The 27,688-nt window shown below is 37.9% G+C and overlaps 10 protein-coding genes across 12 annotated transcripts; 2 read left to right on the top strand and 8 right to left on the bottom strand.

Moving 5' to 3' along the window:
- Positions 1–957: 957 nt before the first annotated feature.
- On the bottom strand, positions 958–3,467 carry LOC17894773 (lysine histidine transporter-like 5). Its single transcript, XM_006301298.2, has 8 exons — positions 3,438–3,467; positions 2,969–3,153; positions 2,502–2,885; positions 2,008–2,404; positions 1,816–1,921; positions 1,632–1,723; positions 1,479–1,547; positions 958–1,388 (listed from the first exon to the last, which is right to left on the bottom strand). Exons 1-8 carry the CDS (start codon positions 3,462–3,464, stop codon positions 1,290–1,292), a joined length of 1,359 nt encoding a protein of 452 aa, XP_006301360.1. The 5' UTR covers positions 3,465–3,467; the 3' UTR covers positions 958–1,289.
- Positions 3,468–3,940: 473 nt separating this feature from the next.
- LOC17894647 (probable serine/threonine-protein kinase At1g09600) lies at positions 3,941–6,822 on the bottom strand. Its single transcript, XM_006300767.2, has 7 exons — positions 6,308–6,822; positions 5,930–6,214; positions 5,530–5,847; positions 5,209–5,436; positions 5,016–5,116; positions 4,572–4,944; positions 3,941–4,484 (listed from the first exon to the last, which is right to left on the bottom strand). The coding sequence occupies exons 1-7, from the start codon at positions 6,773–6,775 to the stop codon at positions 4,281–4,283; spliced, it is 1,977 nt and encodes a 658-aa protein (XP_006300829.1). The 5' UTR covers positions 6,776–6,822; the 3' UTR covers positions 3,941–4,280.
- A 517-nt stretch (positions 6,823–7,339) lies between these two features.
- LOC17895122 (ethylene-responsive transcription factor ERF020) lies at positions 7,340–8,065 on the bottom strand. Its single transcript, XM_006301873.2, has one exon. It carries the CDS (start codon positions 8,063–8,065, stop codon positions 7,613–7,615), a length of 453 nt encoding a protein of 150 aa, XP_006301935.1. The 3' UTR covers positions 7,340–7,612.
- A 2,198-nt stretch (positions 8,066–10,263) lies between these two features.
- On the bottom strand, positions 10,264–11,837 carry LOC17894763. Its single transcript, XM_006301937.2, has 3 exons — positions 11,375–11,837; positions 10,712–10,972; positions 10,264–10,621 (listed from the first exon to the last, which is right to left on the bottom strand). Exons 1-3 carry the CDS (start codon positions 11,786–11,788, stop codon positions 10,433–10,435), a joined length of 864 nt encoding a protein of 287 aa, XP_006301999.1. The 5' UTR covers positions 11,789–11,837; the 3' UTR covers positions 10,264–10,432.
- Positions 11,838–12,107: 270 nt separating this feature from the next.
- On the top strand, positions 12,108–14,537 carry LOC17895114 (pentatricopeptide repeat-containing protein At1g71490). The gene is made up of 2 exons (XM_006300755.2): positions 12,108–12,227; positions 12,314–14,537. The coding sequence occupies exon 2, from the start codon at positions 12,500–12,502 to the stop codon at positions 14,534–14,536; it is 2,037 nt and encodes a 678-aa protein (XP_006300817.1). The 5' UTR covers positions 12,108–12,227; positions 12,314–12,499; the 3' UTR covers position 14,537.
- A 103-nt stretch (positions 14,538–14,640) lies between these two features.
- On the bottom strand, positions 14,641–15,962 carry LOC17894156. Its single transcript, XM_006302736.2, has 5 exons — positions 15,496–15,962; positions 15,300–15,414; positions 15,091–15,172; positions 14,941–14,992; positions 14,641–14,848 (listed from the first exon to the last, which is right to left on the bottom strand). The coding sequence occupies exons 1-5, from the start codon at positions 15,847–15,849 to the stop codon at positions 14,786–14,788; spliced, it is 666 nt and encodes a 221-aa protein (XP_006302798.1). The 5' UTR covers positions 15,850–15,962; the 3' UTR covers positions 14,641–14,785.
- Positions 15,963–16,539: 577 nt separating this feature from the next.
- Positions 16,540–17,076, bottom strand: LOC17894391. Its single transcript, XM_006300366.1, has 2 exons — positions 16,947–17,076; positions 16,540–16,802 (listed from the first exon to the last, which is right to left on the bottom strand). Exons 1-2 carry the CDS (start codon positions 17,074–17,076, stop codon positions 16,540–16,542), a joined length of 393 nt encoding a protein of 130 aa, XP_006300428.1.
- Positions 17,077–18,755: 1,679 nt separating this feature from the next.
- On the bottom strand, positions 18,756–19,364 carry LOC111832174. Its single transcript, XM_023788543.1, has one exon. It carries the CDS (start codon positions 19,362–19,364, stop codon positions 18,756–18,758), a length of 609 nt encoding a protein of 202 aa, XP_023644311.1.
- Positions 19,365–21,653: 2,289 nt separating this feature from the next.
- Positions 21,654–25,135, top strand: LOC17895844 (pentatricopeptide repeat-containing protein At1g71460, chloroplastic). 3 transcript variants are annotated; one of them, XM_023788343.1, is made up of 2 exons: positions 21,654–23,763; positions 25,089–25,135. In XM_023788343.1, exon 1 carries the CDS (start codon positions 21,654–21,656, stop codon positions 23,718–23,720), a length of 2,067 nt encoding a protein of 688 aa, XP_023644111.1. In that variant the 3' UTR covers positions 23,721–23,763; positions 25,089–25,135. The 3 variants fall into 3 exon arrangements, with proteins under 3 accessions (XP_023644111.1, XP_006301077.1, XP_023644112.1); XM_006301015.2 differs by lacking the exon at positions 25,089–25,135 and adding an exon at positions 24,384–24,456; XM_023788344.1 differs by lacking the exon at positions 25,089–25,135 and adding an exon at positions 24,378–24,394.
- LOC17894866 (ethylene-responsive transcription factor ERF021) lies at positions 24,384–25,161 on the bottom strand. Its single transcript, XM_006301814.2, has one exon. The coding sequence runs from the start codon at positions 24,957–24,959 to the stop codon at positions 24,411–24,413; it is 549 nt and encodes a 182-aa protein (XP_006301876.1). The 5' UTR covers positions 24,960–25,161; the 3' UTR covers positions 24,384–24,410.
- Between the last annotated feature and the right edge of the window lie 2,527 nt (positions 25,162–27,688).

Raw genomic sequence — 27,688 nt, 5'->3', positions numbered from 1 at the left:
TTCTAAAAATAGTTAAAAGAGTATAGAGTAGTATAACAGTTACAACTTACAAATTAGAATACTTTTTACTCACTACATTACGAATTACAAGTCTAAGTGTTTTCACTTTAATTTACCTTTTTTTTTTAATTGTAAACAACAGTTTATAGGAAACTCCGTTTGTTTTTATATATTTTTTCTTTTGAGATACAATACTATCTCAACTCAAAGTCATATAATTTCTTTGTAAAAACCTAGGAAAAGTTCAATGACAAATCTTATTGAAAAGGCACAAGTCTAATGACATATCCAATATAAGATTGGCCAGTTCACACTAGAGACCAGATCACTTAGCACCAAACCCTCTCTGCTAATTTAGGGTTTGATTTGAGATGTCTGATGGGCGCCGTCTAATTTGGCAGCTTTGAGTTGATTGCACCGCAAGTAAGATCGAAATAATACGTTTCTGTATGTGTCTGAATACGAATACGTTTATGTTCTTAGGGGATTCTATTGATTGCACGATCCTTGACAATTTGAATCTTCCTCTTTAGCTCTTTATCTTCATTTCTCAGTGATTTGATCAGAATCGTATGTTCATTGAATATATGAATCTCAATGTTCTGAAGTAAAAACTTGTCAATATTTTCATCAGTGAAGCCTTAAAATTTGGGCAAGTTTGGTTGTATCTTTATGGCCAAATTTTTTCTTTGTCAACCATGGCAAAATCAAATCTTTCAGGTATTGCATCTGATGTGCTTCTCTGTTTTCGCAACTCTGTTTTGCACCTCTGTTTTACAGTTACATTTTTTTTGGGGTTGGTCGTTAAGTATTTAAAGTAACACAACACAGGGAAAACGTAAAAGCCAATCTCATTATTAAGATGTTTTATTACAATCCAAAACCAAAAACTTCTGATACAGCCGTTTAGGCTTTTTAACATTGCAGTATAAAATCTACAGACTTCAAAACAAAACATGCTAAAAACTCCAAAAAACTGCAAGTTCAGATCCCGAGGATGACCACAATGTTGTGTATGGTATTCCTTTTCTTTAAGTAGTTTTAACATGACGGGTTAGAGAGAACATCATCCGTCACAGCCTCAGGCCGAAGCGCATAGAGCCTTCACAGCAATTTGGGAAGGCAGTTCTTGATGGAATGGTTATAAATAGAAACGAGAAGCCACATAATCAATAAATCTAACTATATAAGTTTCCCAACTAGACTGCTACTAAAAAAAGTTAAAAAAAAGGTAAAAGACATTTGTAAGTTTGTTGTACTGGTTATTGCATGGCTTTTATTTAAAAAGCCTATGAGAAGAGCTTGTAGGTTCTTGCCGAAAGGATAATGTGTCTCATTCCTCCAATGGGCGCGAGAATTGCTATCGAGACTCCAGTGACTATCGCTGCCTGTTAGTTAGAAACAAACGGATTAAAGAGTTCTTGGGATCATTAGCTTTATGACTAAGAGACTTGTTGACTCAAGAAAGAAAGACTTACCCAAGAGCAAAACCAATGGATGCTAAATCTTTTTGGTTTCTTCATGATCAACCATATCATGCAAGGCAACTGCAAGTTCAAAGAGGTATATATCATTATCCATCTTTATAAACTTATGTTTGCAAAGAACCTTCTTTTTGTATGGTGTCTTACGAAGTAGGAGGTTGATGAGAAGACGAGGCCACCGAAGAACCCTAAAAGACCTCCGAAAAAGGGGATACAAACTGCTATAAGACAAATTAATGCTGCAAAAAAAAAAAAAAACAAGAAACTCAGTTTCTATTTCTCAAGGAAAAAAAAGAAATAAATCAAAGAACCTAAATGCATGAGAACTAACCAACATATGTACTACGTGCGACTAGACGCAGCATTGTTGAAGGAGTGAATTTCAGTGTTTTCACAAGATACGACTCGATAGTGTCAAACACGATCATCGCAAAAACCTGTCCAGATGAATTCATTGTAATCAAAGTTGGAGAAACTTTTTTTTTTTCCTAAAGGAACAAAAGATAAGGAAACAAAACTAGACCTGATAACTTCCAATGACATGGATAAAGACCATGAAGTTGGCAGCAGCTATAAGCCAAGCTGGTCTCTCTAAGGAAATGAGAACATCATCCTCAACAAGATCACCAAAAGCCCAAAAACCGGAGATAGCCACAAAAAGGTAACAAACGATGACGATTAGGTAAGCGACCACAACTCCTTTCCACATTGGTTTCTTGGAAGGGATTTCAGGTGTTGAAGGAATAGTGGCTTGTATCTCAAGAACCACACTGTGTCCTGCAAACGCAAACGCTATGGTTCCAATGCCATTAAATGCATCAAACACAATTGAGGCCACCGTGTCTCCTCTGACTCCGTAACTTGAAGGATGGTGTTGCGTTCCTTTAGCTATTGACGCTACGGAAGCTATCATTGAGTAACTGCCAAAAAAAACAAAAATAAAGTTTCGTTACAAATACATCACAAAACAAAACACAAATCTTTTGTCTTGTTTTATGTTAGGTTTGGTGTCTGTACAGGAAAGACATGAGGGCGGCGAGGAGAGACACGATCTTGATCGAGTTGAAATCAGGAGATTGAGAGAGCACAAGCTGGAGCGCGGCGAATCCGAGGATGTAATAAGTCTGACGGATATGTTCGAGATTAGGAAAGAGTAGCTCGACAAACTTCTTAAGCGATTTACCTCCTGTCACGTTGTAGACTATGTCGGAAGCGATCTGCACTAAAAGCTGTTGCGGCAAGACGATCCAGTAACCTAGTCTTGGTCCGAACGCTTCTTGGCCTAGCTCGGGGTAACGGTCTAACCGTTTCCCGGGTACGGCTTCGTGAAGCTGCACCATTTGCCACAACGAATAGAACGTTATAGCCCATGACATTATGATCGCAATAAGTCCAGGTGCCCTGTTAAATAATCAAATAATTTAATCGTTAGTTACCACTTTATTTTATGAAGAATACAAAAACATTAAAAAAAAAAAAATTACCATCCAAGTTGTGACATGGCGAAAGGGAGACCAAGAACTCCGGCGCCGACCATGGCCGTGACGTTGTGGAAGGCGGAGTAATACCATTTGGCCTCTCTAGACGCTGTGACCGGCAACCAATCATTGTAATCCATTTCCCGGGTATTAGTATTCTCCGTTGATCTTCCTCTGTTCTCCTCATCATCCTGATCAAGATTTATGCTTGGTTAATATAGGGATGTCGGATGTGAATGTTGAAGAATGATATTAAAAAGCACTAAAAGCGATTAACGTTACATTTCGTTTTCACAGGAAGATGTAATAAAAGTAAGGAAAGAGTATGAAAAAAATGTTAGAGCCTCATTGATGAAACTACATTATTCATGTGATGCATACTTAGAGAGAAAAGACAAGTCGGACCAAAACTCCACACACTCTTGCCATAAGATAAAAAAGATACTTTGTAAAGGCAGACAAAGCATATACTTACCGCTGGAGGAGGTACGTGGTATGTCATTCTTGTCTTGTGTTTTCTTTAATACTCACAAAAAATAAAAAAATAAAATACAAAGTATATGTATTTATTTTTTGTTACAATATGTATAGAGAAGAAAACAAAAAAAAAAAGAAGAAAAAAAAATTAGAAGAGTAGAGTAATTACTGGTTAATGAGGATTACAAAAGGTGATGAAGTGTTTAAATAGAGAGGTAAGTAATTTGAGTACTTGGATCTTAGGAAAGTGAGGATGGTCTTTTGAACGAGTCTGCGGTTAATCACAATACTTTAAAAAGTCACTCACAAATCCAACGACTCTGGTCTCTCTTCCTATTATTTTTTCTTTCAGATCTTTTTTTTCTTTACCCTCGTTTCTAGCCTTATTCGTCCCGATGTTACAGCTTTCCCACATTTTGCATTCCTATAAGGCTTTTGTTTTAAGACAATAAAAGGAGTCCACAAATGGTATAACAATTTTAAATGAGAAAATCTCATAAAAATACACAACTTATAAGCTCTTTTAATATGAATTTCTATACACAAAATATCCGATTACTTGGGACTGAGCCAGTCAGTATTTTGCTTCACTTGGAAATACATGTTTTTTGCTTGACTCAACTCAATAGTGACCTTATGTATGTACAAAAAGGTAGTTTGACATTATAGTGTGGTCAATCTTGTTGGTCTAAGTCACAAATAGACTATACATTGCATCAATCCCCTGGCTTCACGCACAGAAATGGCAGAACAAAAACCGCTTATGAGTTCCATGGCTTGATGAACCTCAAAACATGTGCTATGTTGTTTAAAAGTTTCTTTTTGTTCTTTTCTCTTTTGGCTACCGAGCATTTCTTCCTGTGTATCGCTGCTGCTGTTGTCCTGTTAAGCCTTGGTTTTTCCTTGATGCAGACTTTTCCACACGGGCTTTGCGGACAGCTTGTTGGATCTGCTTCTCGTGCTCTTTGAGCAAATCTTCAAGATTTCCACCAGGAGGCATCAATGGTCCTGAGTAATGGATTCTGTTTTTCCTCGGTGCGTTTCCCTGAAAACATCCCAAGACAACTCAACAGTTACATACCAAAGGCTTAAGGTACACTAAATAAGTAAAGAGGGGAGAAAAGAGGCTTACGGTTGAGTAATCTCTGTTGGAATCTCTCCTGTAAGAATCACCAGACAAGTCTCCTGTTTGAGATATTTTAGACTTGAGCTCTGCATTAGTTTGCCTTTTGATGCTCCCACCTCTGTTCCATTCTGTATCAGCCACTGTTGGGTGAACCATTGAAGAAGCATGAGCTTTACCATTCTGCTGAATCCCTCTTCTTGGTGGTTCAATCCTAAACCCGGTTCCACCCTCCTCGTCTGTTTTGAATTTATGGCTTATGCATGTGACTTTGGACTGCCCTGCAGCCATAAACTCAGGTGTCTGGGCAGTTTTAAGATCCTTTGGCCGTCTTCTTGTCACTGTTTCTCCCCCTCTTCTCTTGCTATCCTCTGCCCTTAGCCTGCAAACATAAAGATTCATTAGAAAACTCCCAAGAGAAGGACTAGTGAATGAAGATGTATGTAGCTTTACTTTCTTGCTTCTTCGTTGCGAAGCTTAGCATCAAGTTCCTTGCTTGGAGGGTATCTAGGTAAATTTGATGGATTAGCAGGGAGTGGCTCTGTGGTGAAGAACTGCAGAGAAGAAAATTCAAAACTGGTCATGAGTTTGATTGTAACTTACTTACTTAAGAAACAAGGATCTATGGTTAGTATTAATATATTACTTCACTCCTCAAGGTAGAAGCAGCTGATCCACGCTTCTCAGGTTCTATTGCCAGTAGCTTGTTGATGAGGGTAAGAGCTGATGCAGGGAAATGACTGAAGGTTTCAGCAAGAACTGCCTTGTAAGGATGACTTGGTTTAAAGCTTGTTGCAAGTGGTAGTGTTGCTCTTCTCCAGTAATCTTCCGAGGGTGAACCACAGAGCTTAAAGATCTTGTGCATCTGCTCCACCTAAAAAGCAAAAAGGATAATTATCCCAGCATAGGGATCTGAGAATCAGAATCTGAACAGATGGTGTTTCAGGTTTAAAGAGTGTTCTCTTACTTCTGTGCGTCCTGGCATAATAGGCTTTCCAGCGAAGAGCTCAGTGAGAATGCAACCAGCGCTCCACAGGTCTATGGCTGGTCCATACTCAGTGGCACCAAGCAAGAGCTCAGGTGCTCTGTACCATAAGGTTACAACACGACTTGTCAGCTGCAAATCTCCATCACCCCGGTAAAAGTTGGCCAATCCGAAATCACCAATCTTCAAGACACCTTCATTATTGATCAAGAGATTTGATCCCTTAATATCACGGTGAAGAATACCTCGTCTGTGGCAATGTTCAAGTCCACGGAACAGTTGTTGCATATAGCACTTTATCTGCAAACAAAGCAAATCTCTCTTCTGACTTCAAATTTTCCAAACTTTTTTAGTCTCTATGGGAAAACAGAGTATGTAATACCTGAGATTCAGAGAATTTGATTCCAGGAGTTGCGGCTAGACCTGCGAGATCATGTTCCATGTACTCAAAGACAAGGTAGAGACTACCTGAGAGTCTAGAGGTGACTAGACCTTCAAGCTTCATAACATTGGGATGGTCAAGTTTACGAAGAATGAGAATCTCCCTAGCCATAAACCTCACACTCTCTGGATCCATATTCACAAACCTAACCTTCTTCATCGCCACAATCTTTCCTGTTTCCAAGTCTCTAGCTTTGTACACGCTGCTGTAAGTCCCTTGTCCAATCTAAAACAAGTACACACAACAAAAGTTGTTATTTCAGGCATCTTAGAGGAACACAGACACGATTCTGTAAGAAAACAGAGAAGATCAACTAACTTTGTCTAACTTCTCAAAAGACTCTGCGCAACGAGGAACCCATCCTTTAATGGCATCACCGGCAACAGAAGCCAACCAAGAGGGCCATTCTGCGCCGGTAAGTTCCGTTTTATTGCTGATCAAACGTCCTGGCTGCTGCTGACTTATAGGCTGCGCAACGGGTATAGCAGTGACTCTTCTGGTGGGATTCCTGGTCGGAGCTCCTACAACAACCACCGGTTTGACGCTGTTTCGATCAGATGATGAGGTGGAAGGACGGCGTGACACAGGGTAACCATTAGCTACAATGGTGATGGAAGCTGCGGAAGTCGTACGTGTGAAAGATCCTTCCTTTTTGGATAAAGACGAAGACGACGACGACGGTGGACGATGAGGGATGAGTTGAAGGATTGATTTGCTGGAATCTAACAGGTCTTTATCGGTAACGGCGGCGCTAGGGGAACGCGCGGTGGCGCAAATACAACCCATTACAAAACAAAACGGACCACTTAAGTCTCCTATTTATGGAAAACAGAGGTTTTTTTTGCCGATTTTGCTTTATCTATCTACTCTTCTACTCTGGTCTTGGTGATATTGTCGGCGACCAAAAAAACTTTCTTTTTTTTGTTGTTGTTGTTGTCTCTCTCACGTTTTTGTGAGTCTGTTGTTGTTGTCATAGAGAAACTGGAACGTGCGTACCACTTAATGTCCTTTATTTCTTCTATAATCAAGATTTCAAATGATGATAGAGGAGGAGATCATAAAGGAATGGGTCAACGACCTTTCACTGTCTGATTATTTTTCTTCTGTTCCGGTCATAATTGGGTCTCAATGAATTCATAAACTGGGCCTATTCTTATTTATAAAGCCCGACAGCCTTTACTCTGGTGTTGACTGTTGAACATATAATTACAAGACTACAAAGTACAAAGTACACGATGAAGTATTGAAGTGTATAATATATATCCCACCCCATCCCATCCAAAATTAATTTTCTTCAGATGATTTCATAATCATGATTGTGTCTGTGTCGTCAAATAATGGTACTTTGGGTGGTTTTAAACGGTACTAGGTCAACAAAATGTAAATGATTCTTATGCAAAGAGAACAAAACAACTCAAACTTGGTTATGAAACACCAAAACAACATTTCTAACCGGTTGAGCTATTTGGATATAATAAGTACTACATCATAAGAAAAAGAAGCCGGAGAAATGAAAAGCTCATGTGGGGGAAAAAAGATTCTATAAGTGTAACAGAAAATAGTTAAAAAAAAAAAAAACAGATCCTAATTAAACCCTATTTATGCACATTCTACAATGAACTACTAAAAACGTACTTCGTCTTCCAAGTAATCGTACACGGAGATACTCAGATCGTTGTTGTCGTCATCCATGTTCGCAGTCGACGATCTACCTTCATAGCCACCACTACCAGACGCAGCACCGTCGTTGTTTAGGTTGAATCCGGCGTCCACGGCCATGCCAGCGTCGGAAGCAGCTTTTTGGATGGATTTGGGAGATGTGTTGGAAGCGAGAGAGGTTGGGAGCAAGTGAGGGAAGTTAAAAGCTTCGTCGTCTAGAGAAGATGGTCGGTGCAAGCAGTAAAAAGCGACGTCGTGCGCTACGGCAGCGCCTTCGGCTGTGGAGAAAGAGCCTAACCAGAGACGTTGACGAGTTCCCGGAACCCTAATCTCCGAAACCCATTTTCCCCATTTCCGACGACGGATACCTTTGTACTTGCTCTGGTAAGTTTCTCCGGCGTCTTTTGATGAATCCATTTTTTTTTGGCTGGAGTAGGATGATATTGTATGATCATGAGAGAAAGTGTTAACTATATAAATACGTTGTAGCAGAAGGAAGTGGTCCAGATCGTTGGTTAAGAATAAAATCGTATGGAAATGTATAATTATATTAATAAAACTTTGAAATTGGGTTATGTATAGGAAAAATCTAATAATAATATATATATATGGTCAAAGTATGTGACCAGAGGGGAATATGTGATATATAACACATGTGGCTCGCACTGGTTGACGTTTTCTATTAATAGTTTTCATTTTTGGGTGTCTATGGAGGCTTCTAGTCATGTTTCAATTTTCAAGTGGTTGAGGTTTACATCAACTAAATAACCCCATTTGGATAAATAAATGAATTATTCAACGTAATAAAGAGAGGTTGGGTAATGGATCATTGATTATAGACATTATGAGATGTCAAAAATATATATTATTAACATGGGTTTGTTAGTAAACTAGTACGTTTTTAAAACATAATTATAAAGGTAGTACATTTACTATTCATAATTAGCAAAATAGTACAATTTTACTATTTCATGTATCTGTACATATAGACAATTGTACAGCAACACATTATTGTACATAAAATATTTGTACAAAGAGAAACAACTACAAAAACACATATTTACACATAAACAAATATACATATATAGAGAAGAAAAACATTTGTACACGTACAATTATACGTATATATAAACCGCTGTACGGATGATTTTCCGTACAGCGACACACAACTGTACATAAGGATAGCTGGACGTATCAAAATTTGTTTGAAAAATATTATAAATTATTAGAATAAAATGCATATCAAATTATAGAGAAAAAAATGTAGATTTTTATGTAACTGAAATTTTATTAAAAACAAATTTATTTTGATTAATATTATAGTTATTAGATTTAAAGGGTTTTTTAATAGTGTCTAAATAGTGTTCAAATAGTAAAAATGTATTAGTTTGCTAATTATAAATAGTAAATGTACTACTTTTATAATTATGTTTCAAAAATGTACTAAAAATCCAATTAATCCTATTAACATTATGCGTGATTGATTGGTTATGATTTACGTAGTTGCAAATCTAAAATTGTAATATGTAAATTACATATATATATATATATATATATATATTAAGAAAATATATATGTAAACTACACGTAATATTATTTTGAAAGTTTCTCCATTTTACGTCGAATATTGGACAAAAGAAACCCAAAATGGTTAGCTACAAAAAGACCAATATCTCAAAAAAAACAAAAAAAAAACTTAATTACTCAAAAACAAATTGGTGCAAAATTCATCATGTAATTACTCTAAACCTTCGTAGACCTGTAGAGGAATAAGAATAATGACTTTAAAAAATCATGTAAAATTTGAAATATAAAAGCATGATTCTGATCATGTACATAGTAGTCATCTGATGACCTATACCAATACGACTTGATTCAAAGTCTCGTAGAAAAATAAAACACACACAAAGTTTCATCACGACATCACGTGCTGAAAACTTGAAAACGAGAAAACATGAGACTTGCCTTTCTCTCTCTCTCTCTCTCTCTCTCTCTCTAGATCTTCATCTTATTATTTTGGGTTAATTTATGTTACTAAACCATCAGGCATGACGTCACCAGATAGTCTTAAACGGGTGCTCTGTCTTGGCCTTATTAGTTTGACGCAAAAAGACAGAAAAGTTCCTTTTTGTCTCTTGTCTCGTTTTGTACACTGAAAACGAATAAGTTATATGTGATTTGTAGTCTCTTTGCTAAGACGGTACACAAACTTAATACAATACTAACAAAGATTCCGCACACGGAATCACATAACTTTGGAGTTTGGAGAGCAACCCAATTTGAATGCAATGAACTCTCTCCTTCCCTATCTTATCTATTTATCTACCAAGATATTCCTTTATTCTCTTAGTCTACACAATATTATTCCTAAATCTTGGTACAAAGGTGGTGTGACAGGCCGATCATATTGAGTTAGAAGATATCTTACTCGAAATACCTATTGTTAACTCTTTAGAAAAATATGTGTACTTTTAGACTTAACATATAGTGCTTTCAAAGTTAATATAGTCCAGGACCCTAGCACTGTTTAAAGATTATTGTTTCATCCAATCAATTTTGAACTGTTGTATGTCACAACAAATGGTGGTTGATATTTGGTCACAAATGGGATAAGCTCACGGAGAAGAAAGAATCTCGTATAAGAAGGTAATCACACAAACAAAGACAGAGCAAAACCATCTCTATGGACAAAGACACGGTGGGAGTTGTTACAGGAGTAATTTTTGTTTGTCGGCAGATTGCATAAACGAAGCAAGCAAAACCAGACCAACGATAATATATTCTCTACTTGAAAGCATCTGAAGCAGCGTAAAGGAAGTCCAAGAACCCTGTCCCCTTCAATAGACCTTTACCTGTCAAAAGCTCAAAATCTAACAGCAGCAAGAATCCTATCACTGCCGCCTTCCCGTTTATGACTTCATTCTTCTTTGTGAAACCAAATCCTTCTGAACCCTCGTCCACTACCATTCTCACCTGTGAAAATACAAATTCATCGTATCACTCTTACCATTTGTTTCTCCAATATGAAACATGTTACATTTGACATCTATCATTTTGTTTTACCTCATCTACATTGACATTTGTTGCTGTGAGCCCAGGCTGAGCTTTTCCACTAAAGACGATCTCTGCAGCTGCCTCTGCTCTCCCGCTGTCTCTAATGCTGATGTAGATGTTATCTTCATCATATTTGACAGGGTATACAAATAGTTTTCTCAGTGCAGGTGTCAAGACTCTGAGAACCGGGTTTTTTGGGTACCATTCCCGGATCTCTCCAGTTCTAAGATCAAACGTACTATCTGTTGATGGGCACACAATGCAACCATCCTGATGTAAATGCCACAAAGAGATCACTAACCGTTAGAGAAACCAACATATATGGAGCAAAAGTAGTACTACTAAAACCAAGACCCTTACACATTATAGCAACAGTAAAAAAAAAAAGCATAACCAAAAATACAGAGAACATGTGATTCATATATTGTGATGTGCAAACCAATTTGTGGTAATTTACTTGGTCCATACGAACTCAACTTAGATTTGTATACAACTTAAGCCATGGGTTGTTTATGGAATTAAAGATGTCTATCTCATAAACTTCGTCCCCTAAAGCTGCCACACTAACTCAGTCAAGCATTTACACAAACACCTTATATGCCAAGAATTCCAAACGACGAAAAAACCACAAATTATTAAAGTAGAAAGAGTCTTTCTGAAAGACGAATAAACCTGAGTGAGCCTAGCGTTGAGAAGTCCTTCGCTGTAAGCTCCTTCAGCTGGAGAACGATTCTCAATTGCAAACACATCGTTCTTATACCAAAGCAACAATATCGTCTCATCGTCTTGAATAACCACTCGTCGCTCACCTTTAGGAAGCGCTGATAACGGCACAACCGGCACCCAATTCCTTCCAGGCGAAGATACAGCAGAGGAAGAAGAAGAAACCTCCGTCGCCTCACATCTGATGTTTCCAACACCACTCCTCTGCTTCGAATTCTTATCCAATCGGTAGGTTAGAGCTAATCGACGGTTACGGCGGAGGTAGAGCGGCAACGTTCCCGGTCCACGGATTGAAGATGGAGGAGGACGAGGTGGTGTGAAGGAGTAATTACGGGGGAGAGACGAAGACGCGGTGGTCGCCATGGACGAGAGTGAGAGAGAGCGTAAGAGAATGGAGGGAAATGCATTTGACCACACAAAGGAGAGAGAGACTAAGTGGATAACGAAAGGAAGAAGAAAGATGATGGTAGCCACACTTTTTTTATATGGGCTTCTATTTTGCCAACACGCCTCACTTATTCAGATTTTTTTGGAAACTAGCGTTAATGGGCTTTTAATAAGAAAGGCCCATAACGTTCGGTCTGAGAAGTATGACCCAATATGCGCTTCTGATGAGTTAGCCGACAAGCAAGTTAGTTTATTGTCTATGGAGTCTTCTTCTTCAGAGTCTCGTTGTGTTTTTCGCGCGCCTTATTTCACTTTGCTTTGTCTGTTTAAACCTCTGTTTCGTTGATTCTCAATCATATCTTTTCGATTCTACTATAGATATACTTTCAGGTGTACATGTGTGTTTGTATATATGGTATGTTCGACGCACCACATGTTCGATGTTATGCCTCAATGAAGTTTTCTCACCTCTCAGTCTAAATTTTTTTGCTCTGATTTCAGGAGGAGAGAAATATTTGGATATGATAGTATAATTTATCCAACTAGAAGTTCTAGTGCTTGAGTTATGCCAAGCTACGCATGATGCTGTTACACAAATTATATGCCGTATACATCTAGAGGTCTCACCCTATCATGGAAAGAACCAACCAGTTTCAGAAGTTCTTGGGACGAAACTCACATTGATTCATGCAGATTCCTTTTAAATCTCTTGAACATTTGGCCAGCCGTGGTCATTTGCTCGATGCCTTCAAAACCTTTTCTCTTCTTCGTCTTCAATCTTCTTATTCTTATGCAGTTTCAAGTGATCTCGTTCTGCACTCGGCTGCTTCCCTTTTATCCGCCTGCATCGATGTTCGTGCATATGTGTCAGGGCTGCAAATTCATGCTTACTGTATTTCGTCCGGAGTTGAATATCACTCTGCTTTAGTACCAAAGCTGGTTGCGTTTTACTCTGCCTTTAATCTGCACAGTGAAGCTCAGTCGATTAATGAGAACTCACACATTTTGCATCCCTTGCCTTGGAATGTACTCATCTCTTCGTATGCCAAGAACGAGCTATTTGAGGAGGCTGTTGCTGCTTATAAGAGAATGGTGAGAAAGGGAATTCGACCCGATGCCTTCACTTATCCATCTGTTCTCAAGGCCTGTGGTGCAACATTAGATTTTGCTTCTGGAAGGGTGGTTCATGGATCAATAGAGGTTAGCTCTTATAAGTCCAGCTTATACATTTGTAACGCATTGATTTCTATGTATAAAAGGTTTCGAAAAGTGGGTATTGCTCGGAGGTTGTTTGATAGAATGTCTGAAAGGGATACTGTCTCTTGGAATGCAGTAATAAGCTGTTATGCGTCAGAAGGCATGTGGAGTGAAGCGTTTGAGCTTTTTGATAAAATGTGGTTTTCAGGTGCAGAAGTCAGTGTCATAACTTGGAATATTATTTCTGGAGGTTGTTTGCATACAGGAAACTATGTAGGAGCGTTGGGTTTGGTCTCTAGGATGAGACATTTCCCAGCGAGCTTAGATCCCGTGGCTGTGATTATTGGTTTGAAGGCTTGCTCACTCATAGGAGCAACAAGACTGGGGAAAGAGATTCACGGTTTTGCAATTCGCAGTTTATATGATGGGATTGATAATGTTCGAAACACATTGATCACAATGTACTCGAAATGTGATGACCTTAGGCATGCCTTTATAGTGTTCCAACAGATTGACGAAAATAGTTTATGTACGTGGAACTCTATCATTTCCGGCCATGCGCAACTGAACAGATCAGAAGAAGCCTCTTATCTGCTGAGGGAGATGATGATCGCTGGCTTTCAGCCGAATTCTGTTACACTTGCTAGCATTCTCCCTCTGTGTGCTCGAATTGCAAACCTGCAGCATGGGAAAGAGTTTCATTGCTACATCCTAAGGCGCAAGTGCTTCAAGGACAATACAATGCTTTGGAACTCCCTTGTTGATGTTTATGCAAAATCGGGAAAAATCGTAGTTGCAAAGCGAGTATGTAATTTTATGAGCGAAAGAGACGAAGTAACATTCACGTCACTGATAGATGGATATGGAATTCAGGGTGAAGCGAGAGTTGCATTGGCCCTGTTCGAGGAGATGATCAGATCCGGAATTAAACCTGACCATGTAACCATGGTTGCAGTTCTATCAGCTTGCAGCCATTCCAAGTTAGTCCATGAAGGCCATAGGCTGTTTATGAAGATGGAGTGTGAATTTGGTATACGCCCTTGCCTTCAACACTTTTCTTGTATGGTTGATCTCTATGGCAGAGCAGGTCTTCTGGTGGATGCCAGAGACCTAATTCACAAAATGCCATACGAGCCATCTGGTGCCACGTGGGCTACTCTACTGAACGCATGTCATATCCATGGGAACACAGAGATTGGTAAATGGGCAGCAGAAAAGCTACTGGAGATGAAGCCAGATAACCCGGGATACTATGTGTTGATTGCAAATATGTATGCAGCTGCTGGTTCTTGGAGCAAGCTTTCTGAAGTGAGGACTATCATGAGGGACTTGGGGGTGAAAAAAGATCCTGGTTGTGCTTGGATCTATACAGATTTTGGGTTTTCATTATTTTCGGTGGGTGACACATCAAGCCCTCAATCATGTGATACTTATCATCTGTTAGATGGACTGAATCAGCTGATGAAAGACACTGCTGCCATCAATGAGCAAATTTCAGATGAAGAACTTCTTCAAGAAATAGGATGAAGGTTACCGTCATGGATCATATCATCTTTTTTATGTGATTGATCAACTGGCGATTTATAAGTTAGTAGCACATATTCTATATACATGACGATTTTTGGTTGGAGTTGAATACGAATGGTACTAGCATATACATTAACACAAATTGGACAATGGTGGGGATTGCCGCCGCAGTGTTATTCCTATATACCACAAGGGAAACTTATATTTCTGAGCTGATTCGCGTCACAAAGCACAAGCTTTATAATTACATCAGAATTGGTCAGCCAATTGAGGAAATTTCTGAAGTAGCCAGGTAACTCCCTTTATAGCAGCCTGAATACAAATGTGAAAAGATGTCAAATCTGCATTACCTTTGCAATTTCAAACACATCCACACAATCGAAATTAATAGTAGTTCATGTTACCAGAACTGTTTCTCCAGGTTTGATTGCAGGCTCGACGCAGTCCCTTCCATATCTGCAGGCAAAAAACAAATAAGATATGGTTCCCACAGCAATACAAATTGGCATCACTGTCAAGTCAACTGTAGTAGCAGCAAAGTTGAGTATGCTTACACAATCTGTCTTTTGCCATCAATAACTTCTAGCCGGTAAAAGCTGCAACCTTTGCTAAATGGGAAATTCTTTCCCTTCCACTCTGTCGAAATTTCCAGTTTACTACTCATTAGAACAAGGTAATGGTTGAAATCATTAAAAAGTCTGTTTTAAAGAGTAAATTGCCGTTAGCTAGACGTTAGGTAAGGTTAAAGAGTTTAGAAACTAACCTAAATGCCATGAAACTCCCACAGCTGATGAGTCCTCTGTTGAGATGTCATCTATCACGAATTGCAGATCTGTACTTGTTGATTCAATGAATTTTCCGAAGAAATCAAGAATCGCCTGTCATTGTTCTAATTCAGGTTAGGCTCTGAGGAACAAAAATGAATGTTAAAAAGATAGATTGGTTCATCTGAGTTTCACCTTCCGGCCAACGAAGGGAGATGAGAAGACGAGGTCCTCGTAGACGCAGTTTTGGGCGATGAGGTCTGTGACAGAGGATAAATCATGGACGTTAATGGCGGCGTAGAAGCTGGAGACAACCTCTGAGGCTGATGTCGGAGCCAATTCGGGAACAACGTCCTTAGCTGTGGCAAGCGAGACAGCTTTTGCAGCCGGAACAAAGGATGCAGACAATCGAGGTGGCCGTGAACGAGTAAGACTTGTTGGTTGACAGAGTGAAGTTCCGAGGAAGAAGGAAGGAGGAAGATCGCTGAGTGATGATACGAGCGAGGAGGGAGGCGTTAAAGAAGAGACGAGAGAAGCAGTGAAGCTCATCGTCGTTGTTTCTTTCTTGATATGATGTCTTCGTTTTTGTGGCTCATTTGGGTTTGTGATTAAGAAAAGCAAAGAGTTCTGTTTTGGAATTTATTGACAGAAAATTTAATTAGTTGCATGATAAGTAAAGTATTCATTTTTTTATTTTTATTTTATTTTTCTCATCATATTTTTTATTTATCTTTCTTAGATTGACAAATTTTTTTAATTATTAAGTTATGTAGAATTTTTGTTCTTCCAAAAATATAACACTAAATTTAACTTTGAAAACAAAAAAAAAGTGTAGATGGACAAAAAGTTCATTGGATTTTCAAAATATATGGTAAATGATACATGTTTCTTTAGTTTTATCATACGAAGAAAATCAATTTATTCTAGCCTTTTCTTCTTCCAAAATTAATTTGAAACAATTTTGTTGTCATTTTTTTTTTGGTGAATTCAATTTTGTTGTTATAATAACATAACTAAAGTGATGAAGAGATATTAACAATAATGTAAAAAAGAAGAAAACTAATAATTTAAATCTTTCATTAATCTTGAACATTCATAAAGAAACAGATTAAAATTGCATAACATAAATAAAGACGAGTTCATCAAAACAAAGCCACCAACACAAATCAACACAGATTCAAACTTTCAAAGACTTGAAAACAAGAAACACACACACACTAGGATAATCGCTGACAATATTCAGGGTTTCATGGAGGACAAAACCTCAGAAAAGAGACGTAACTTCAAGCCACCAAACTCCAACTCCTTAATAGCCAAAGCCTCGCATTTATCATTCAACTCTTTGGCCTTGTCATCTCCCATAAGCTCGGCTTTCTCAAAAACATAGTCTTCGGACATAAATTCGCTTCCAATCAAGCGTATCATGTAGCCCAAAAAAGTCTTCAAAGCTGAATTCCGAACCCAAAACTCATCTTTAGTAATGTTAGCCTTAGCCTCAGTTTCTGTAGATGTAACAACAGTAGACGACACGTACGAAAAAAACTAACTTATCAGTTTCCAGAATCAACGTACGTAATATCTAGTAAGAGTTTCGTTAGGAGTAGTAAACAGGGGAAATGGGAAAGAGTGATCATGCATGTACGTACCTCCATTGTCCGAGTCAGACGGTTTGTCTTCCATCGAGTCGTCAGATGAGTCGGAATCTTCGGAGTTGCTGACCTCTTCTTCGGATGATTCAGTTGGAGGGTTGGTTGGAACAGCTGCCAAGCCTGCCATCTTCGTTAAGATTTAGTTCGAAGAGACTAGTGTTTCCAAAGAGAAATAGAGAGAGTCGGAGAAACTAAAGAGTCGATGATTTGTAAAGTAGGAGAGACCCGATATGTATTTATATTGTTGTCCAGGAAAACGAAGAGTCCTATACTTTATTTCACACGAGTATATTTCTAATGAAAGTATTAAACGTTTTATTTTTATTTTCTTGGGAATTTGTCACAGGTTACCTGGATTTAAAGCAAAACCAAGGTAAAATTCATTAACAAAGTTATATCGAAAGCTGAACAAATTAATGTATAACCAAATGTATAGATCAGTTTAAAAAAACTTTAGTTTTTATCTTATGTATAGACTATAGTAATGAATTTTGATCAATAACTTATCATTATTTAAGTAGATTTTAGCTGTGCCAAAACGGTATCACCATCTATTTTAACTTTTTTTTTGTTTGCCTGTCATAATTTTAAAAACTGTTTCGGTATTAATTAGACAAAAATATTTATATTTTGCCCTTTTTCTTTCAAAAAAAGTTAAATTTGTGCATGGTTCAAAAAGTACCCGCACGTATTTACTAACGAAAAATGATAACTCTTCATTGATTAATTTATATTCCCCGGATATATAAAAGAAACTAATGAATGAATATAAAACATATTTCAAACAAGAGCTTTTTATTTCCATCAGAACCAATCGGCAAATTTGTGGGAATCTCTTCAGCAACCAGGCATAGCAACTCCCTTTTTAGCAGCCTGAACAGTGAATACTGAATACTAATGTAAAAAGACGTTGTAGTGTTAAAAAAATCAAGATTAGCTTTAGTGCATTTACACATTCCACACACTCGAAATTTTTACAGTAGCTCTCATGTTACCATAACCGTGTCTCCGTTGAAATGTCATCTATAACGAATTGCATGTTCGTGCTTGTTGAATCCATGAACTTTCAAAAGAAATATAGAATCGCCTGTTATGGTCTAAACTCTCGAGATCAGCGTACGTACGTACGTCGGTACGTAAGTAACGTTTCCGATCCTAAACAAACAATCGCCTCTTTCCATTTTCTTTTTATATGATACTTAGTTACTTACTCACTTAGCAACAAAAAAAAACAAGCGGTGGAAAAGAAGAGAGATTGGTTCACCCTTCACCGTTGGGCCAACGAAGGGAGATGAGAAGATGAGATCCTCGTAGACCGGTAGACGCAGTCCTGAGCAACGAGGTTACTAGCGGAAGATAAATCATTGCTATTAATGCCGGCGTATAAGCTGGAGCTGTGTTCCGGAACCAGTAATAATATTCACTGTTCTTTTCAACTTTCAACAACTACAAATCAAATCAAGACAAGGTGGCTTAAAATTATAAGTAGTTTTCTAACTTTCTCTTATAACGATTTCATACCAAAAACTTAACATTAAAAAGAAAAGAAAAGAAATTCATACTTTTACGTAGAAAATCCTTTTAAGTGAGGAAATATTAATCATTAAAATTCTTTAAGTTTTTTTTTTGTTAAACGGTTTTCTTGAATAAAAAAGAGAAAGTATACATAGTAGAGTATGAAAAAACGATTACAACTAAAAAGATAATAAAGAAGACTAGCAACTAATGCTAGGATACTTAAAAGAGAGAGCAAACAAAACATTGATAATAGAAGACGAAAGCAGCGCCCAAGTCTTGATTTAAACCTTAATTAGCCCAGCATTGAAGAAGAGAAATCCCACGCTTTAAGCCCAGCTGAAGCATTGCATTACACTTATTATTCAATGTGGAAATGATGAGCGTTGCTATTGTAACTGGAGAGAGGGAGAGACCCTCATGAAAGCGTCGATTTCTCTCTCGCCACAGTTCAAAGATTGCACCCTGCCAACCTTGAAGGAGAGCAAGTTTTTGGTGCTTTGATGCAGAAGCTGTCGGTAGCCAAAGGAGGATCTGATCCCAGAGAAACGGAGGGGATGATAACCTAAGCTTTTGTGTTATTAATCTCCAAACCTCAGCAGAGAAGTCACACTCAAAAAACAAATGATTTCGCGATTCTTGGGCCAAACCGCACAAGAGACAGTCCAAATCAATATCGAAACCCCAAGTAGACAGACGATCAAGAGTAGGATTGCGATTAAGTATAAATAACCATGAAGTTAGTGCATGCTTTGGAATGGTAGCTTTGTGCCACACAAGTGGTGCCCAACATTTTACTGGATTTGAAATCCTAACAGCATTCCATACTGCTTTAGAGGAGAAAGACAAGTAAGGAATACCATCAATTGTCCAAATCGGTGTATCATTTGCTGATGACATGGAAATGGTAGAGATGAAAGAGTGGAGAAGAACTTGTCTCTCGGTTCTGGCATTTGGTAGAGACCATCCAAACTCAGTTTTTAGTTCAGCCACAGTTGAAAACAGAGGGATCCCTAAACGATTAGGACCATCTGATCCAAGAAAATGGTAAAGAGGTCCAAATGGAGTCCAAGGATCCCACCAGAAGAACGTAGAATCACCATTTCCAATATTAATGCTGAAAAATTTAAGAGCTTTGGGACAAAGCCTAAGTAATTTTCTAAACATCCAAGAGTAAGTAACATTCTTTTCATTGAGTGCCCACAAAGGAGATGTAGAAAGATACTTACTTTTAATCCAAGCCACCCAAAGCGAACCAGCTCTAAAAAACAGCATCCAAAACAGTTTCAAGGCACATGTCTCATTCCAACTACCAATGTGCCTCAAACCAAGTCCACCCTCTAATTTAGGAAAACAAATGCTATACCAAGCAACTTTTGCACCAGAGGGAGTATCAACCTTTCCATGCCAGAGAAAAGAGCTACAAAGGCCATTAATCCTTCTTATAACCTTCTTTGGAATGAAGAAAGCAGAAGTCCAAAAACTTATGATTCCAGAGATAACTGAGGAGATAAGAGTTAACCTTCCCGCCAAACTCAGAAACTTGTGGGTCCATAAGTTTAATTTCTTTCTTATTTGTAACAACAATGGATCACAATCACGGACTGATAGCTTTTTGGAGCATAAAGGGAGGCCTAAATACCTGATTGGAAGCAAGGCTGGTTTTAGATTGAAAACGTTATTTAACTGGTTCAAACTAACCTCACTTAATCCAGAACAAAACATGGAGGTCTTCTCAATGTTCATTCCCAGTCCTGATATTTCCTCAAATTTAGTAAGAACTGACATAACTCCTCTCAATGATTTCTCAGATCCTTCTAAGAAGATCAATAAATCATCAGCAAAACAGAGATGAGTAAGCCTAAGATTCTCACATCCAGGATGGTAATTGAAAGATCCTTCTTCTGCTGCCTTATTCAGCATCAAAGATAACACATTCATTATCATAACAAACAGAATTGGGGAAAGTGGATCTCCCTGGCGCAAACCAGTCCTTCCTTTAAAAAAGCCTGAAGTAACTCCATTTATGCTTACACTGAAAGAAGGGGAACATCTTGCCGACAAAAAGTAAGAGTTTCAGATCTGTGATGACTGAGGCTATGCCTCCTCCACCTCCAGTTCCTCCGGATCCAAACCCGCTTCTCTCTGGTTCTTCTTCATCGGTTCCTTTAATCGATGTGGTGATGTCTGATTTGTCATCTTCTTCCTCTCCTTTTCCGACAACTCCGCTAATTCGTACTATGACTCATGTTAAAAAAGCAAGCAAGTTTTCTGTTTTGTCGTCTATTGGTCCGGAGTGGACCCTTTTGTCTAATTACCAGTTTTCTGATTTGGGTAAGATTTGGATCATTTTCAAAGCTCCAACAATAGCAACAGTTCTTTCTATGGACCTTCAGTCGATTACGTGTGAGATTTCGTTAGAGGATGGCACAAACTTCATTTATACTGCAGTTTACGCTTCAAATGAAGAAGATGAAAGGAAAAAGCTTTGGCTTGCCCTACGAGATACAGAGACAGCTTTTCGTCTATCAAATAAGCCTTGGATGATCAATGGAGATTTCAATGAGATTCTTAATCCACTTGAAACCTCAAATTCTGATATTGTGAGTTCTACAAGAGGAATGCGTTTGTTTGGTGATTGCTTAGCTGATTTAGGACTCTTTGATCTTCCTTATAGTGGTCCGAAGTTCACATGGACAAATAAAAGATGTGTGGATCCTATTGGGAAGAAATTGGATAGATGTTTGGTGAATGGTTGTTGGCTGCTTAGGTTCCCATCTAGTCATTGCACTTTTGAGGCCCCGGACTTCTCTGATCATACTCCTTGTCATATAAAGCTCACCACACCTTCTCCTTCTTATGGTACTAGGCCTTTTAAATTTTTCACTCTTTTAGTTAAGCATCCCAAGTTTCTGGATTTAGTGTGGGATGTTTGGTCTCGAGTTGGTATCTCAGCCTTTACTCTTCGCGATTTTTGCTTCTTTAAGTTACGCATGCTAATTACATTATTTCAACTCTTGTACAAATTATTACACTTAAACTATAGAGAATTGTCGAATTTTCTTACAACAATTTGATTCGCACGCATAGGAAAATTAAATTAATGTAAAAAGACTTTAGTAATTTTGCCACAATAGTTTAAATGCTATAAATAATGACCTTAGCTCAATCAAGTGGTTAGTGTCACCAATGGAAGTAGTGTCGTCTCTCGGATTCCGGGACCTCCCTTCACTTCCCGTGACGACGAGTCTTCAGTACCGTCCTCAACGTTCCTATCGAGACGGAGCTCCGTCGAATTCTCCGTTTAGACCAAGCAGAACTAGACGACCTTCTACTTCTCCCGCCAGAAAGCCTAAACCTTTTAGGGAAAGAGATGCTTTCCCTTCTTCTCTTCCGCTTCACTCCAAAAATCCATGTAGTATTCACAGAGACATTCAAAGCTTTGCGAGGAAGAACAATCTCGAAGATGCTCTCACGATTCTTGATTATCTCGAACAGAGGGGAATTCCTGTAAATGCGACCACTTTCTCCGCTCTTTTAGCCGCGTGTGTTCGCCGGAAGTCGTTGATTCACGGTAAGCAAGTCCATGTTCATATACGTATCAATGGACTGGAGAGTAATGAGTTTCTTAGGACCAAGCTTGTTCATATGTACACTGCTTGTGGTTCGGTTAAGGATGCACAGAAGGTGTTCGACGAAAGTACTAGCTCAAATGTTTATTCTTGGAATGCTTTGCTTAGAGGGACTGTGATATCTGGGAAGAAGCGGTATCAAGATGTTCTTTCTACGTTTACGGAAATGAGAGAGCAAGGGGTTGATTTGAATGTTTATAGTTTATCTAATGTCTTCAAGAGCTTTGCTGGTGCATCTGCTTTGAGACAGGGATTGAAGACGCATGCCCTTGCGATCAAGAATGGTTTGTTTAGCAGTGTCTTTCTTAAGACTTCTCTTGTTGATATGTATTTCAAATGTGGCAAAGTAGGGCTTGCTCGTCGAGTCTTTGATGAGATTGTAGAGAGAGATATAGTCGTTTGGGGGGCAATGATTGCTGGGCTGGCTCACAATAAAAGGCAGTGGGAAGCACTGGGATTGTTTAGAACAATGATAAGTGAAGAAGGAATATATCCAAACTCAGTTATACTTACGACGATTCTTCCTGTACTTGGGGATGTTAAGGCACTGAAACTGGGAAAGGAGGTCCATGCCCATGTACTGAAAACGAAGAATTACGTGGAACAGCCGTTTGTCCACTCTGGTTTGATTGATTTATACTGCAAGTGTGGGGATATGGTTTCTGGGAGACGGGTGTTCTATGGATCAAAACAGAGGAATGCCATTTCTTGGACTGCACTGATGTCTGGATACGCAGCCAACGGAAGATTTGATCAAGCTTTGAGGTCAATTGTTTGGATGCAGCAAGAAGGCTTTAGGCCAGATGTTGTTACAATTGCTACAGTTCTTCCTGTTTGTGCAGAGCTGAGGGCTATAAAGCAAGGAAAGGAGATTCATTGTTATGCTTTAAAGAATCTCTTCTTGCCAAATGTTTCTCTAGTCACTTCCTTGATGGTGATGTACTCGAAATGCGGTGTTCCAGAGTATCCTGTTAGACTGTTTGACAGGTTGGAACAAAGGAATGTGAAAGCATGGACCGCCATGATTGACTGCTATGTGGAAACCGGTGATTTAAGAGCAGGATTCGAAGTGTTTAGATCAATGCTGTTATCAAAGCACAGGCCGGATTCTGTTACGATGGGGAGGGTATTGACTGTTTGCAGTGAACTCAAAGCATTAAAGCTGGGGAAGGAGCTTCATGGGCACATTCTGAAAAAGGAATTTGAGTCTATCCCGTTTGTTTCTGCAAGAATTATCAAGATGTATGGACAATGTGGAGATCTCAGAAGTGCTAATTTCTCTTTCGATACTGTTGTTGTCAAGGGTTCTCTAACATGGACTGCCATTATAGAGGCTTATGGATGCAATGGACGCTTCAAGGATGCAATAAACTGTTTTGAGAAAATGATATCTAGAGGGTTTACTCCCAACCCCTTCACATTTACAGCAGTTTTATCTATTTGCAGTCAAGCCGGATTTGTTGATGAAGCTTATCGCTTCTTCAACTTGATGCTCCGGGTGTACAATTTGCAGCCATCAAAAGATCATTATTCACTGGTCATTGAAATTCTCAATCGGTTTGGTCGTGTTAAAGAGGCGCAGAGACTTGAGGTCATGAGTTCCTCGTCATCCCTACAAACCTGACTGCAGATTCAGACATCTTCTTAGCTCTTCTCAAAGCCACCAAGTAAGTTGCTCGAAAAATCCTGAATAGTATATTCTGTTCTCTTGTTTTAAAGATCTTTCATTAGTAGTACTGTATATACTGAATTTGGTTCCAGAAATTAATCAGATTGAACTTGTTCAACTTGTAAAAATCTTGCACTTGCAATATCAAATTTAGTTTTGTTCTTAAGATTAGTCAATGCCGCTGAGGGGAGAAAGTCAAGAGAAAACACAAGTCTAGTAAGAATAAAAATTATCTTATAGCTTTTAGGAATTCATACAATATAATATCAAATCAAATACATAAGCATGGGGGTTACAAACAATTGGAAAAAAAATAATAATTAAGTCACACCTCACAATCTCTAAAACAGCTTATAAAATAGAAGCTATGTGTCTCTCTACTAGTAACAAAAAAAATTTAAAAATATTTGTGAGGAGGTCCATATTTGGGACCCCATCAATCTCATCTGTTCTTTTAGAACAAGACAAGTGCCCTTCCCTCCAAAACTCGGTTGAGCTTTATTCTTTGAAATAAGGTCAGAATCAACAACCCTTGTGGTAGACTCTGGAGACTAAACCCTAACAAATGAAGCATTCTAGGCCAGTAACTTGAGATGGTATTGTAATATTGAGCTGTAGGAACTCTCCATGGGTTGGATTTTGGGATTAAGGGTCCCAAAGAGAGTCACTCTGGTATGTATCCCAAACATTCATCCCTAAATCAGTAGCAAACCCCATACAGTCATCTGTTGAATGCATCCACATGGAAGGAGATCCCAAAGTCGACTCATTGATGGCCTGAATTTCTCTGGGGGAGAGTCTGACCATCGTTGGACTCACCGCAGAGGAGCTTGAGCTGTCCACTTGCATGGCTGAGTCTACTGGTTGGGTTCCGAGGCAGAGTGTTGCCTCATGAGCTGCCATGCGAATGCTGTCTGAGCTAGAGTCTGCAGGACGTGGCAGGGTGCTGGCGAGCTCAGGGAAGTTGAGACGAGCCTCTCGTCCCCTGAAATGGAATGCTGCAACGTCATAGGCGGTTGCAGCCATCTCAGGAGTCTCGAAACTGCCAAGCCAAATACGGTTCTTGGTCCCTGGTTCACGTATTTCAGACACCCATTTCCCCCATTTCCTCTTCCGGACCCCTCTGTAGGCAGATGGTATACCAGCTTGACCATCGTTCTGCGGTTTGTTACTGGAATTACTATGCCCAGCCATGAAAACAGAGACACAGAAAGACAAGTGTTTTTTACTCAGATTGTTTTGTGTTCTTCTATATATATATGTAAATGTGTGTGCTTGGATTATGATGTTGGAATGTTTGTAATTGTCTGCACATATTTATAGGTGTGGATTAGTATCTTAACAGCAGATAAACTCCTGTACACGTTTTATAATATCAAAGGTTCAAAAGCTAGCTTCCAGGAAGGTTCAGAGGTGGTTTGTGAGTTTAACAAGTGTTTTTATCTAATTCAGAATCAAATGGAACTGTAGGTTCACTCAAACAGTAGTATATGATTAAAATAATGAGAGTCTTTAGGAAGGAGGCAGAATCTCAAGTTTTTGTTTGCTTGTTTTGTTTTATATGGAAAAAAGAGAAGTACAATAGTGAGAAGAAGACATGGAGAGAGAGGAAGAAGCAGAAGTGGATTTTTTGAAAAAAATGGATTTTGCAATAGAAGAAGACGCGGTTTTGTTGCATCAGCTGTGGACCCTGTTGTTATGTATGATCCCATTGCATAACGTTGTGATGCTAAAAGAGTTGGTGCAAAAGGTGGATTTATCCTCGAACAAATGTCAAAGCTCATTGGATCATATTACTCTTCCTTTTTCCTGAGTCAATTCACAAAATAAATTATTAGTGTTTTGGTTTTCCTTTTTTTTTTTTTTTTTTTTTTGGTTGTTGTTGTTGCAACTTAAATTTTGGATTTATGTAGTTCCTTTTTATTAAGCAAAGTTAGACACTTTATAACCTTTTATGTTGAATTTAATTTGATTGTGATTATGTAAATCATTTGAATTATGTTCCTCTTAAAATTGAACATTCTTGGCTATTTTAATATAAATGTTCTTATTGTTATGTTCCCATTTATGATATTTTTAATTTTGTGTGTAATTTAAGCTAGGATTTTATTTACAATATTTAAAATACCTGATTTTTTTTTTTTTTTTTTTTTTGTGAATGATGATGTTAGATGTTATATTATGTAATATACGATTTTATTTCATACTCCATTTGTTTCAAAACATAAGATGTTTTAACTAAAAACATGCATATTAAAGAGTGTCTAATTTGATAAAGTTCCACAAGTCTAAATGAAGACATAATATACAAAATGATTTAAATATTACATTAATCTATCATTTGCATAGAAAATCCAAAACATTTTATAATATAATTATGAAATGAAAGCATAAGTTTTATTTTATATTCTTATGAAATGAAAAGAACTTCTTTCAAACATCTTATATTATGAAACTTATGCTCAGTTTAGTAGCCTACTAGCCTATGCTCTACAAAAATGTTAGTTTTCTTCCGTTTTTTTTTCTTTTTTTTTTGTTCCAAAAGAAAATTTATACTACCTTTTTAGTTTAAGGTATAACATGTAATATGTTGACCAAAAAAAAAGGTATAACATGTAATATAGTTACGTAATCGTGTCTGAGTAGTAGAGAAAAAGGGTATCAAATCACACATATCTAACTGCTTTACAAGAGTGTAGGAGGGAAGAGTCTTGATTTGAAAAAGGAGAATCGTTTTGGTTTCTTTGTCGGGAAAGACATCAGATATAAAGTTAAGGAGACAGAAACACAGAGTAGTTTGAACAACATCAAAAAAGAAAAGAAAACAAGAACTAATGTTGTTGAGACATGTGTGATGTGTGCGTAAGACTCTGTGAGTTTTAGAAAGTTAGAATCAGAAGAAACCAAAAGTTTCTTTAGACCACCGACTTCTTTTGTCTTATGTTTCTGTTTCTGATAAGAAAACTTTCTTTCTTCTTGTATAAAAGTATTCGCACTTGTGATGCATAACTCAACGTATAACAGTACTGAAACGTACGAAAAAATAGTTCAGTGTATATGGAGTCTTTCGTCTTTGTATTGTCTTGGTGCTTTAGGTTTCTTGTAAGCACTAGAAAATAGAAATGGGTCTTACGCGTTGTGGAAACAATGAATCGAACCACAAAAACTCTCTACTTAGGAAAAGATTCAATGATGTTATGCATTGATTCATTAAATTATAAATAATCATACACCTTACCTCTTTTGTTTATTTAGTAGTATTTTTCCATATATTTGGCCCATACATTTTTGTATAAATAACTAAACTGCTTTTTGAATAAAAAAAATACAACATCTGATTGTACAAGATTTTGATACACGTTGTAACACATCAGTACATACTCAAATTCATGTTTTGAAGAATTCAAACCTTCTCTCCAAATTGATTAGAGAGTTTAAAGATTTTATTTAGCAAATAGTTAAATATACTAATTATAAATAAAAGTGTGGTTTCTTAACAATGGAAGGTGTTCATTGGGCCTTGTAAAGATGAACACATTAAGAGAAAGAGATATGTGTGTGTGCGTGAATGTGAAACTAGTGGGTGAATTGCAGCTGGATTCCTATTTTGAGGGAATTTAGTAGTACTAATGGTGATTTGCAGCTGGATTCCTATTTTGGGGTCTTACTTATTATTAATTTTTGTTTTATCATAAACAAAAAAGTCTTCTTAATTATGTAAGTTTAGTTTAATCCAAAAACTTAAGTACACTCTCCTTTCGTCCGAACAAGGCCTTAATAAAGTTACGACTTTAATAAGATCCTTTGACCACACGTAATGTCGGCGTGAGAATAGTTTGACTTCTTTAAAACATGGGCTTAATTTGGACCATATAGATTAGTTTGCTGTTATTGATGGAACCCATGTGCGGCCCATTTGTGAC

Source organism: Capsella rubella, unplaced genomic scaffold (genome assembly GCF_000375325.1).
Source record: "Capsella rubella cultivar Monte Gargano unplaced genomic scaffold, Caprub1_0 scaffold_2, whole genome shotgun sequence".
Taxonomy (NCBI): Eukaryota; Viridiplantae; Streptophyta; class Magnoliopsida; order Brassicales; family Brassicaceae; genus Capsella; species Capsella rubella.
This window is presented reverse-complemented; position numbering and strand designations above follow the sequence as displayed.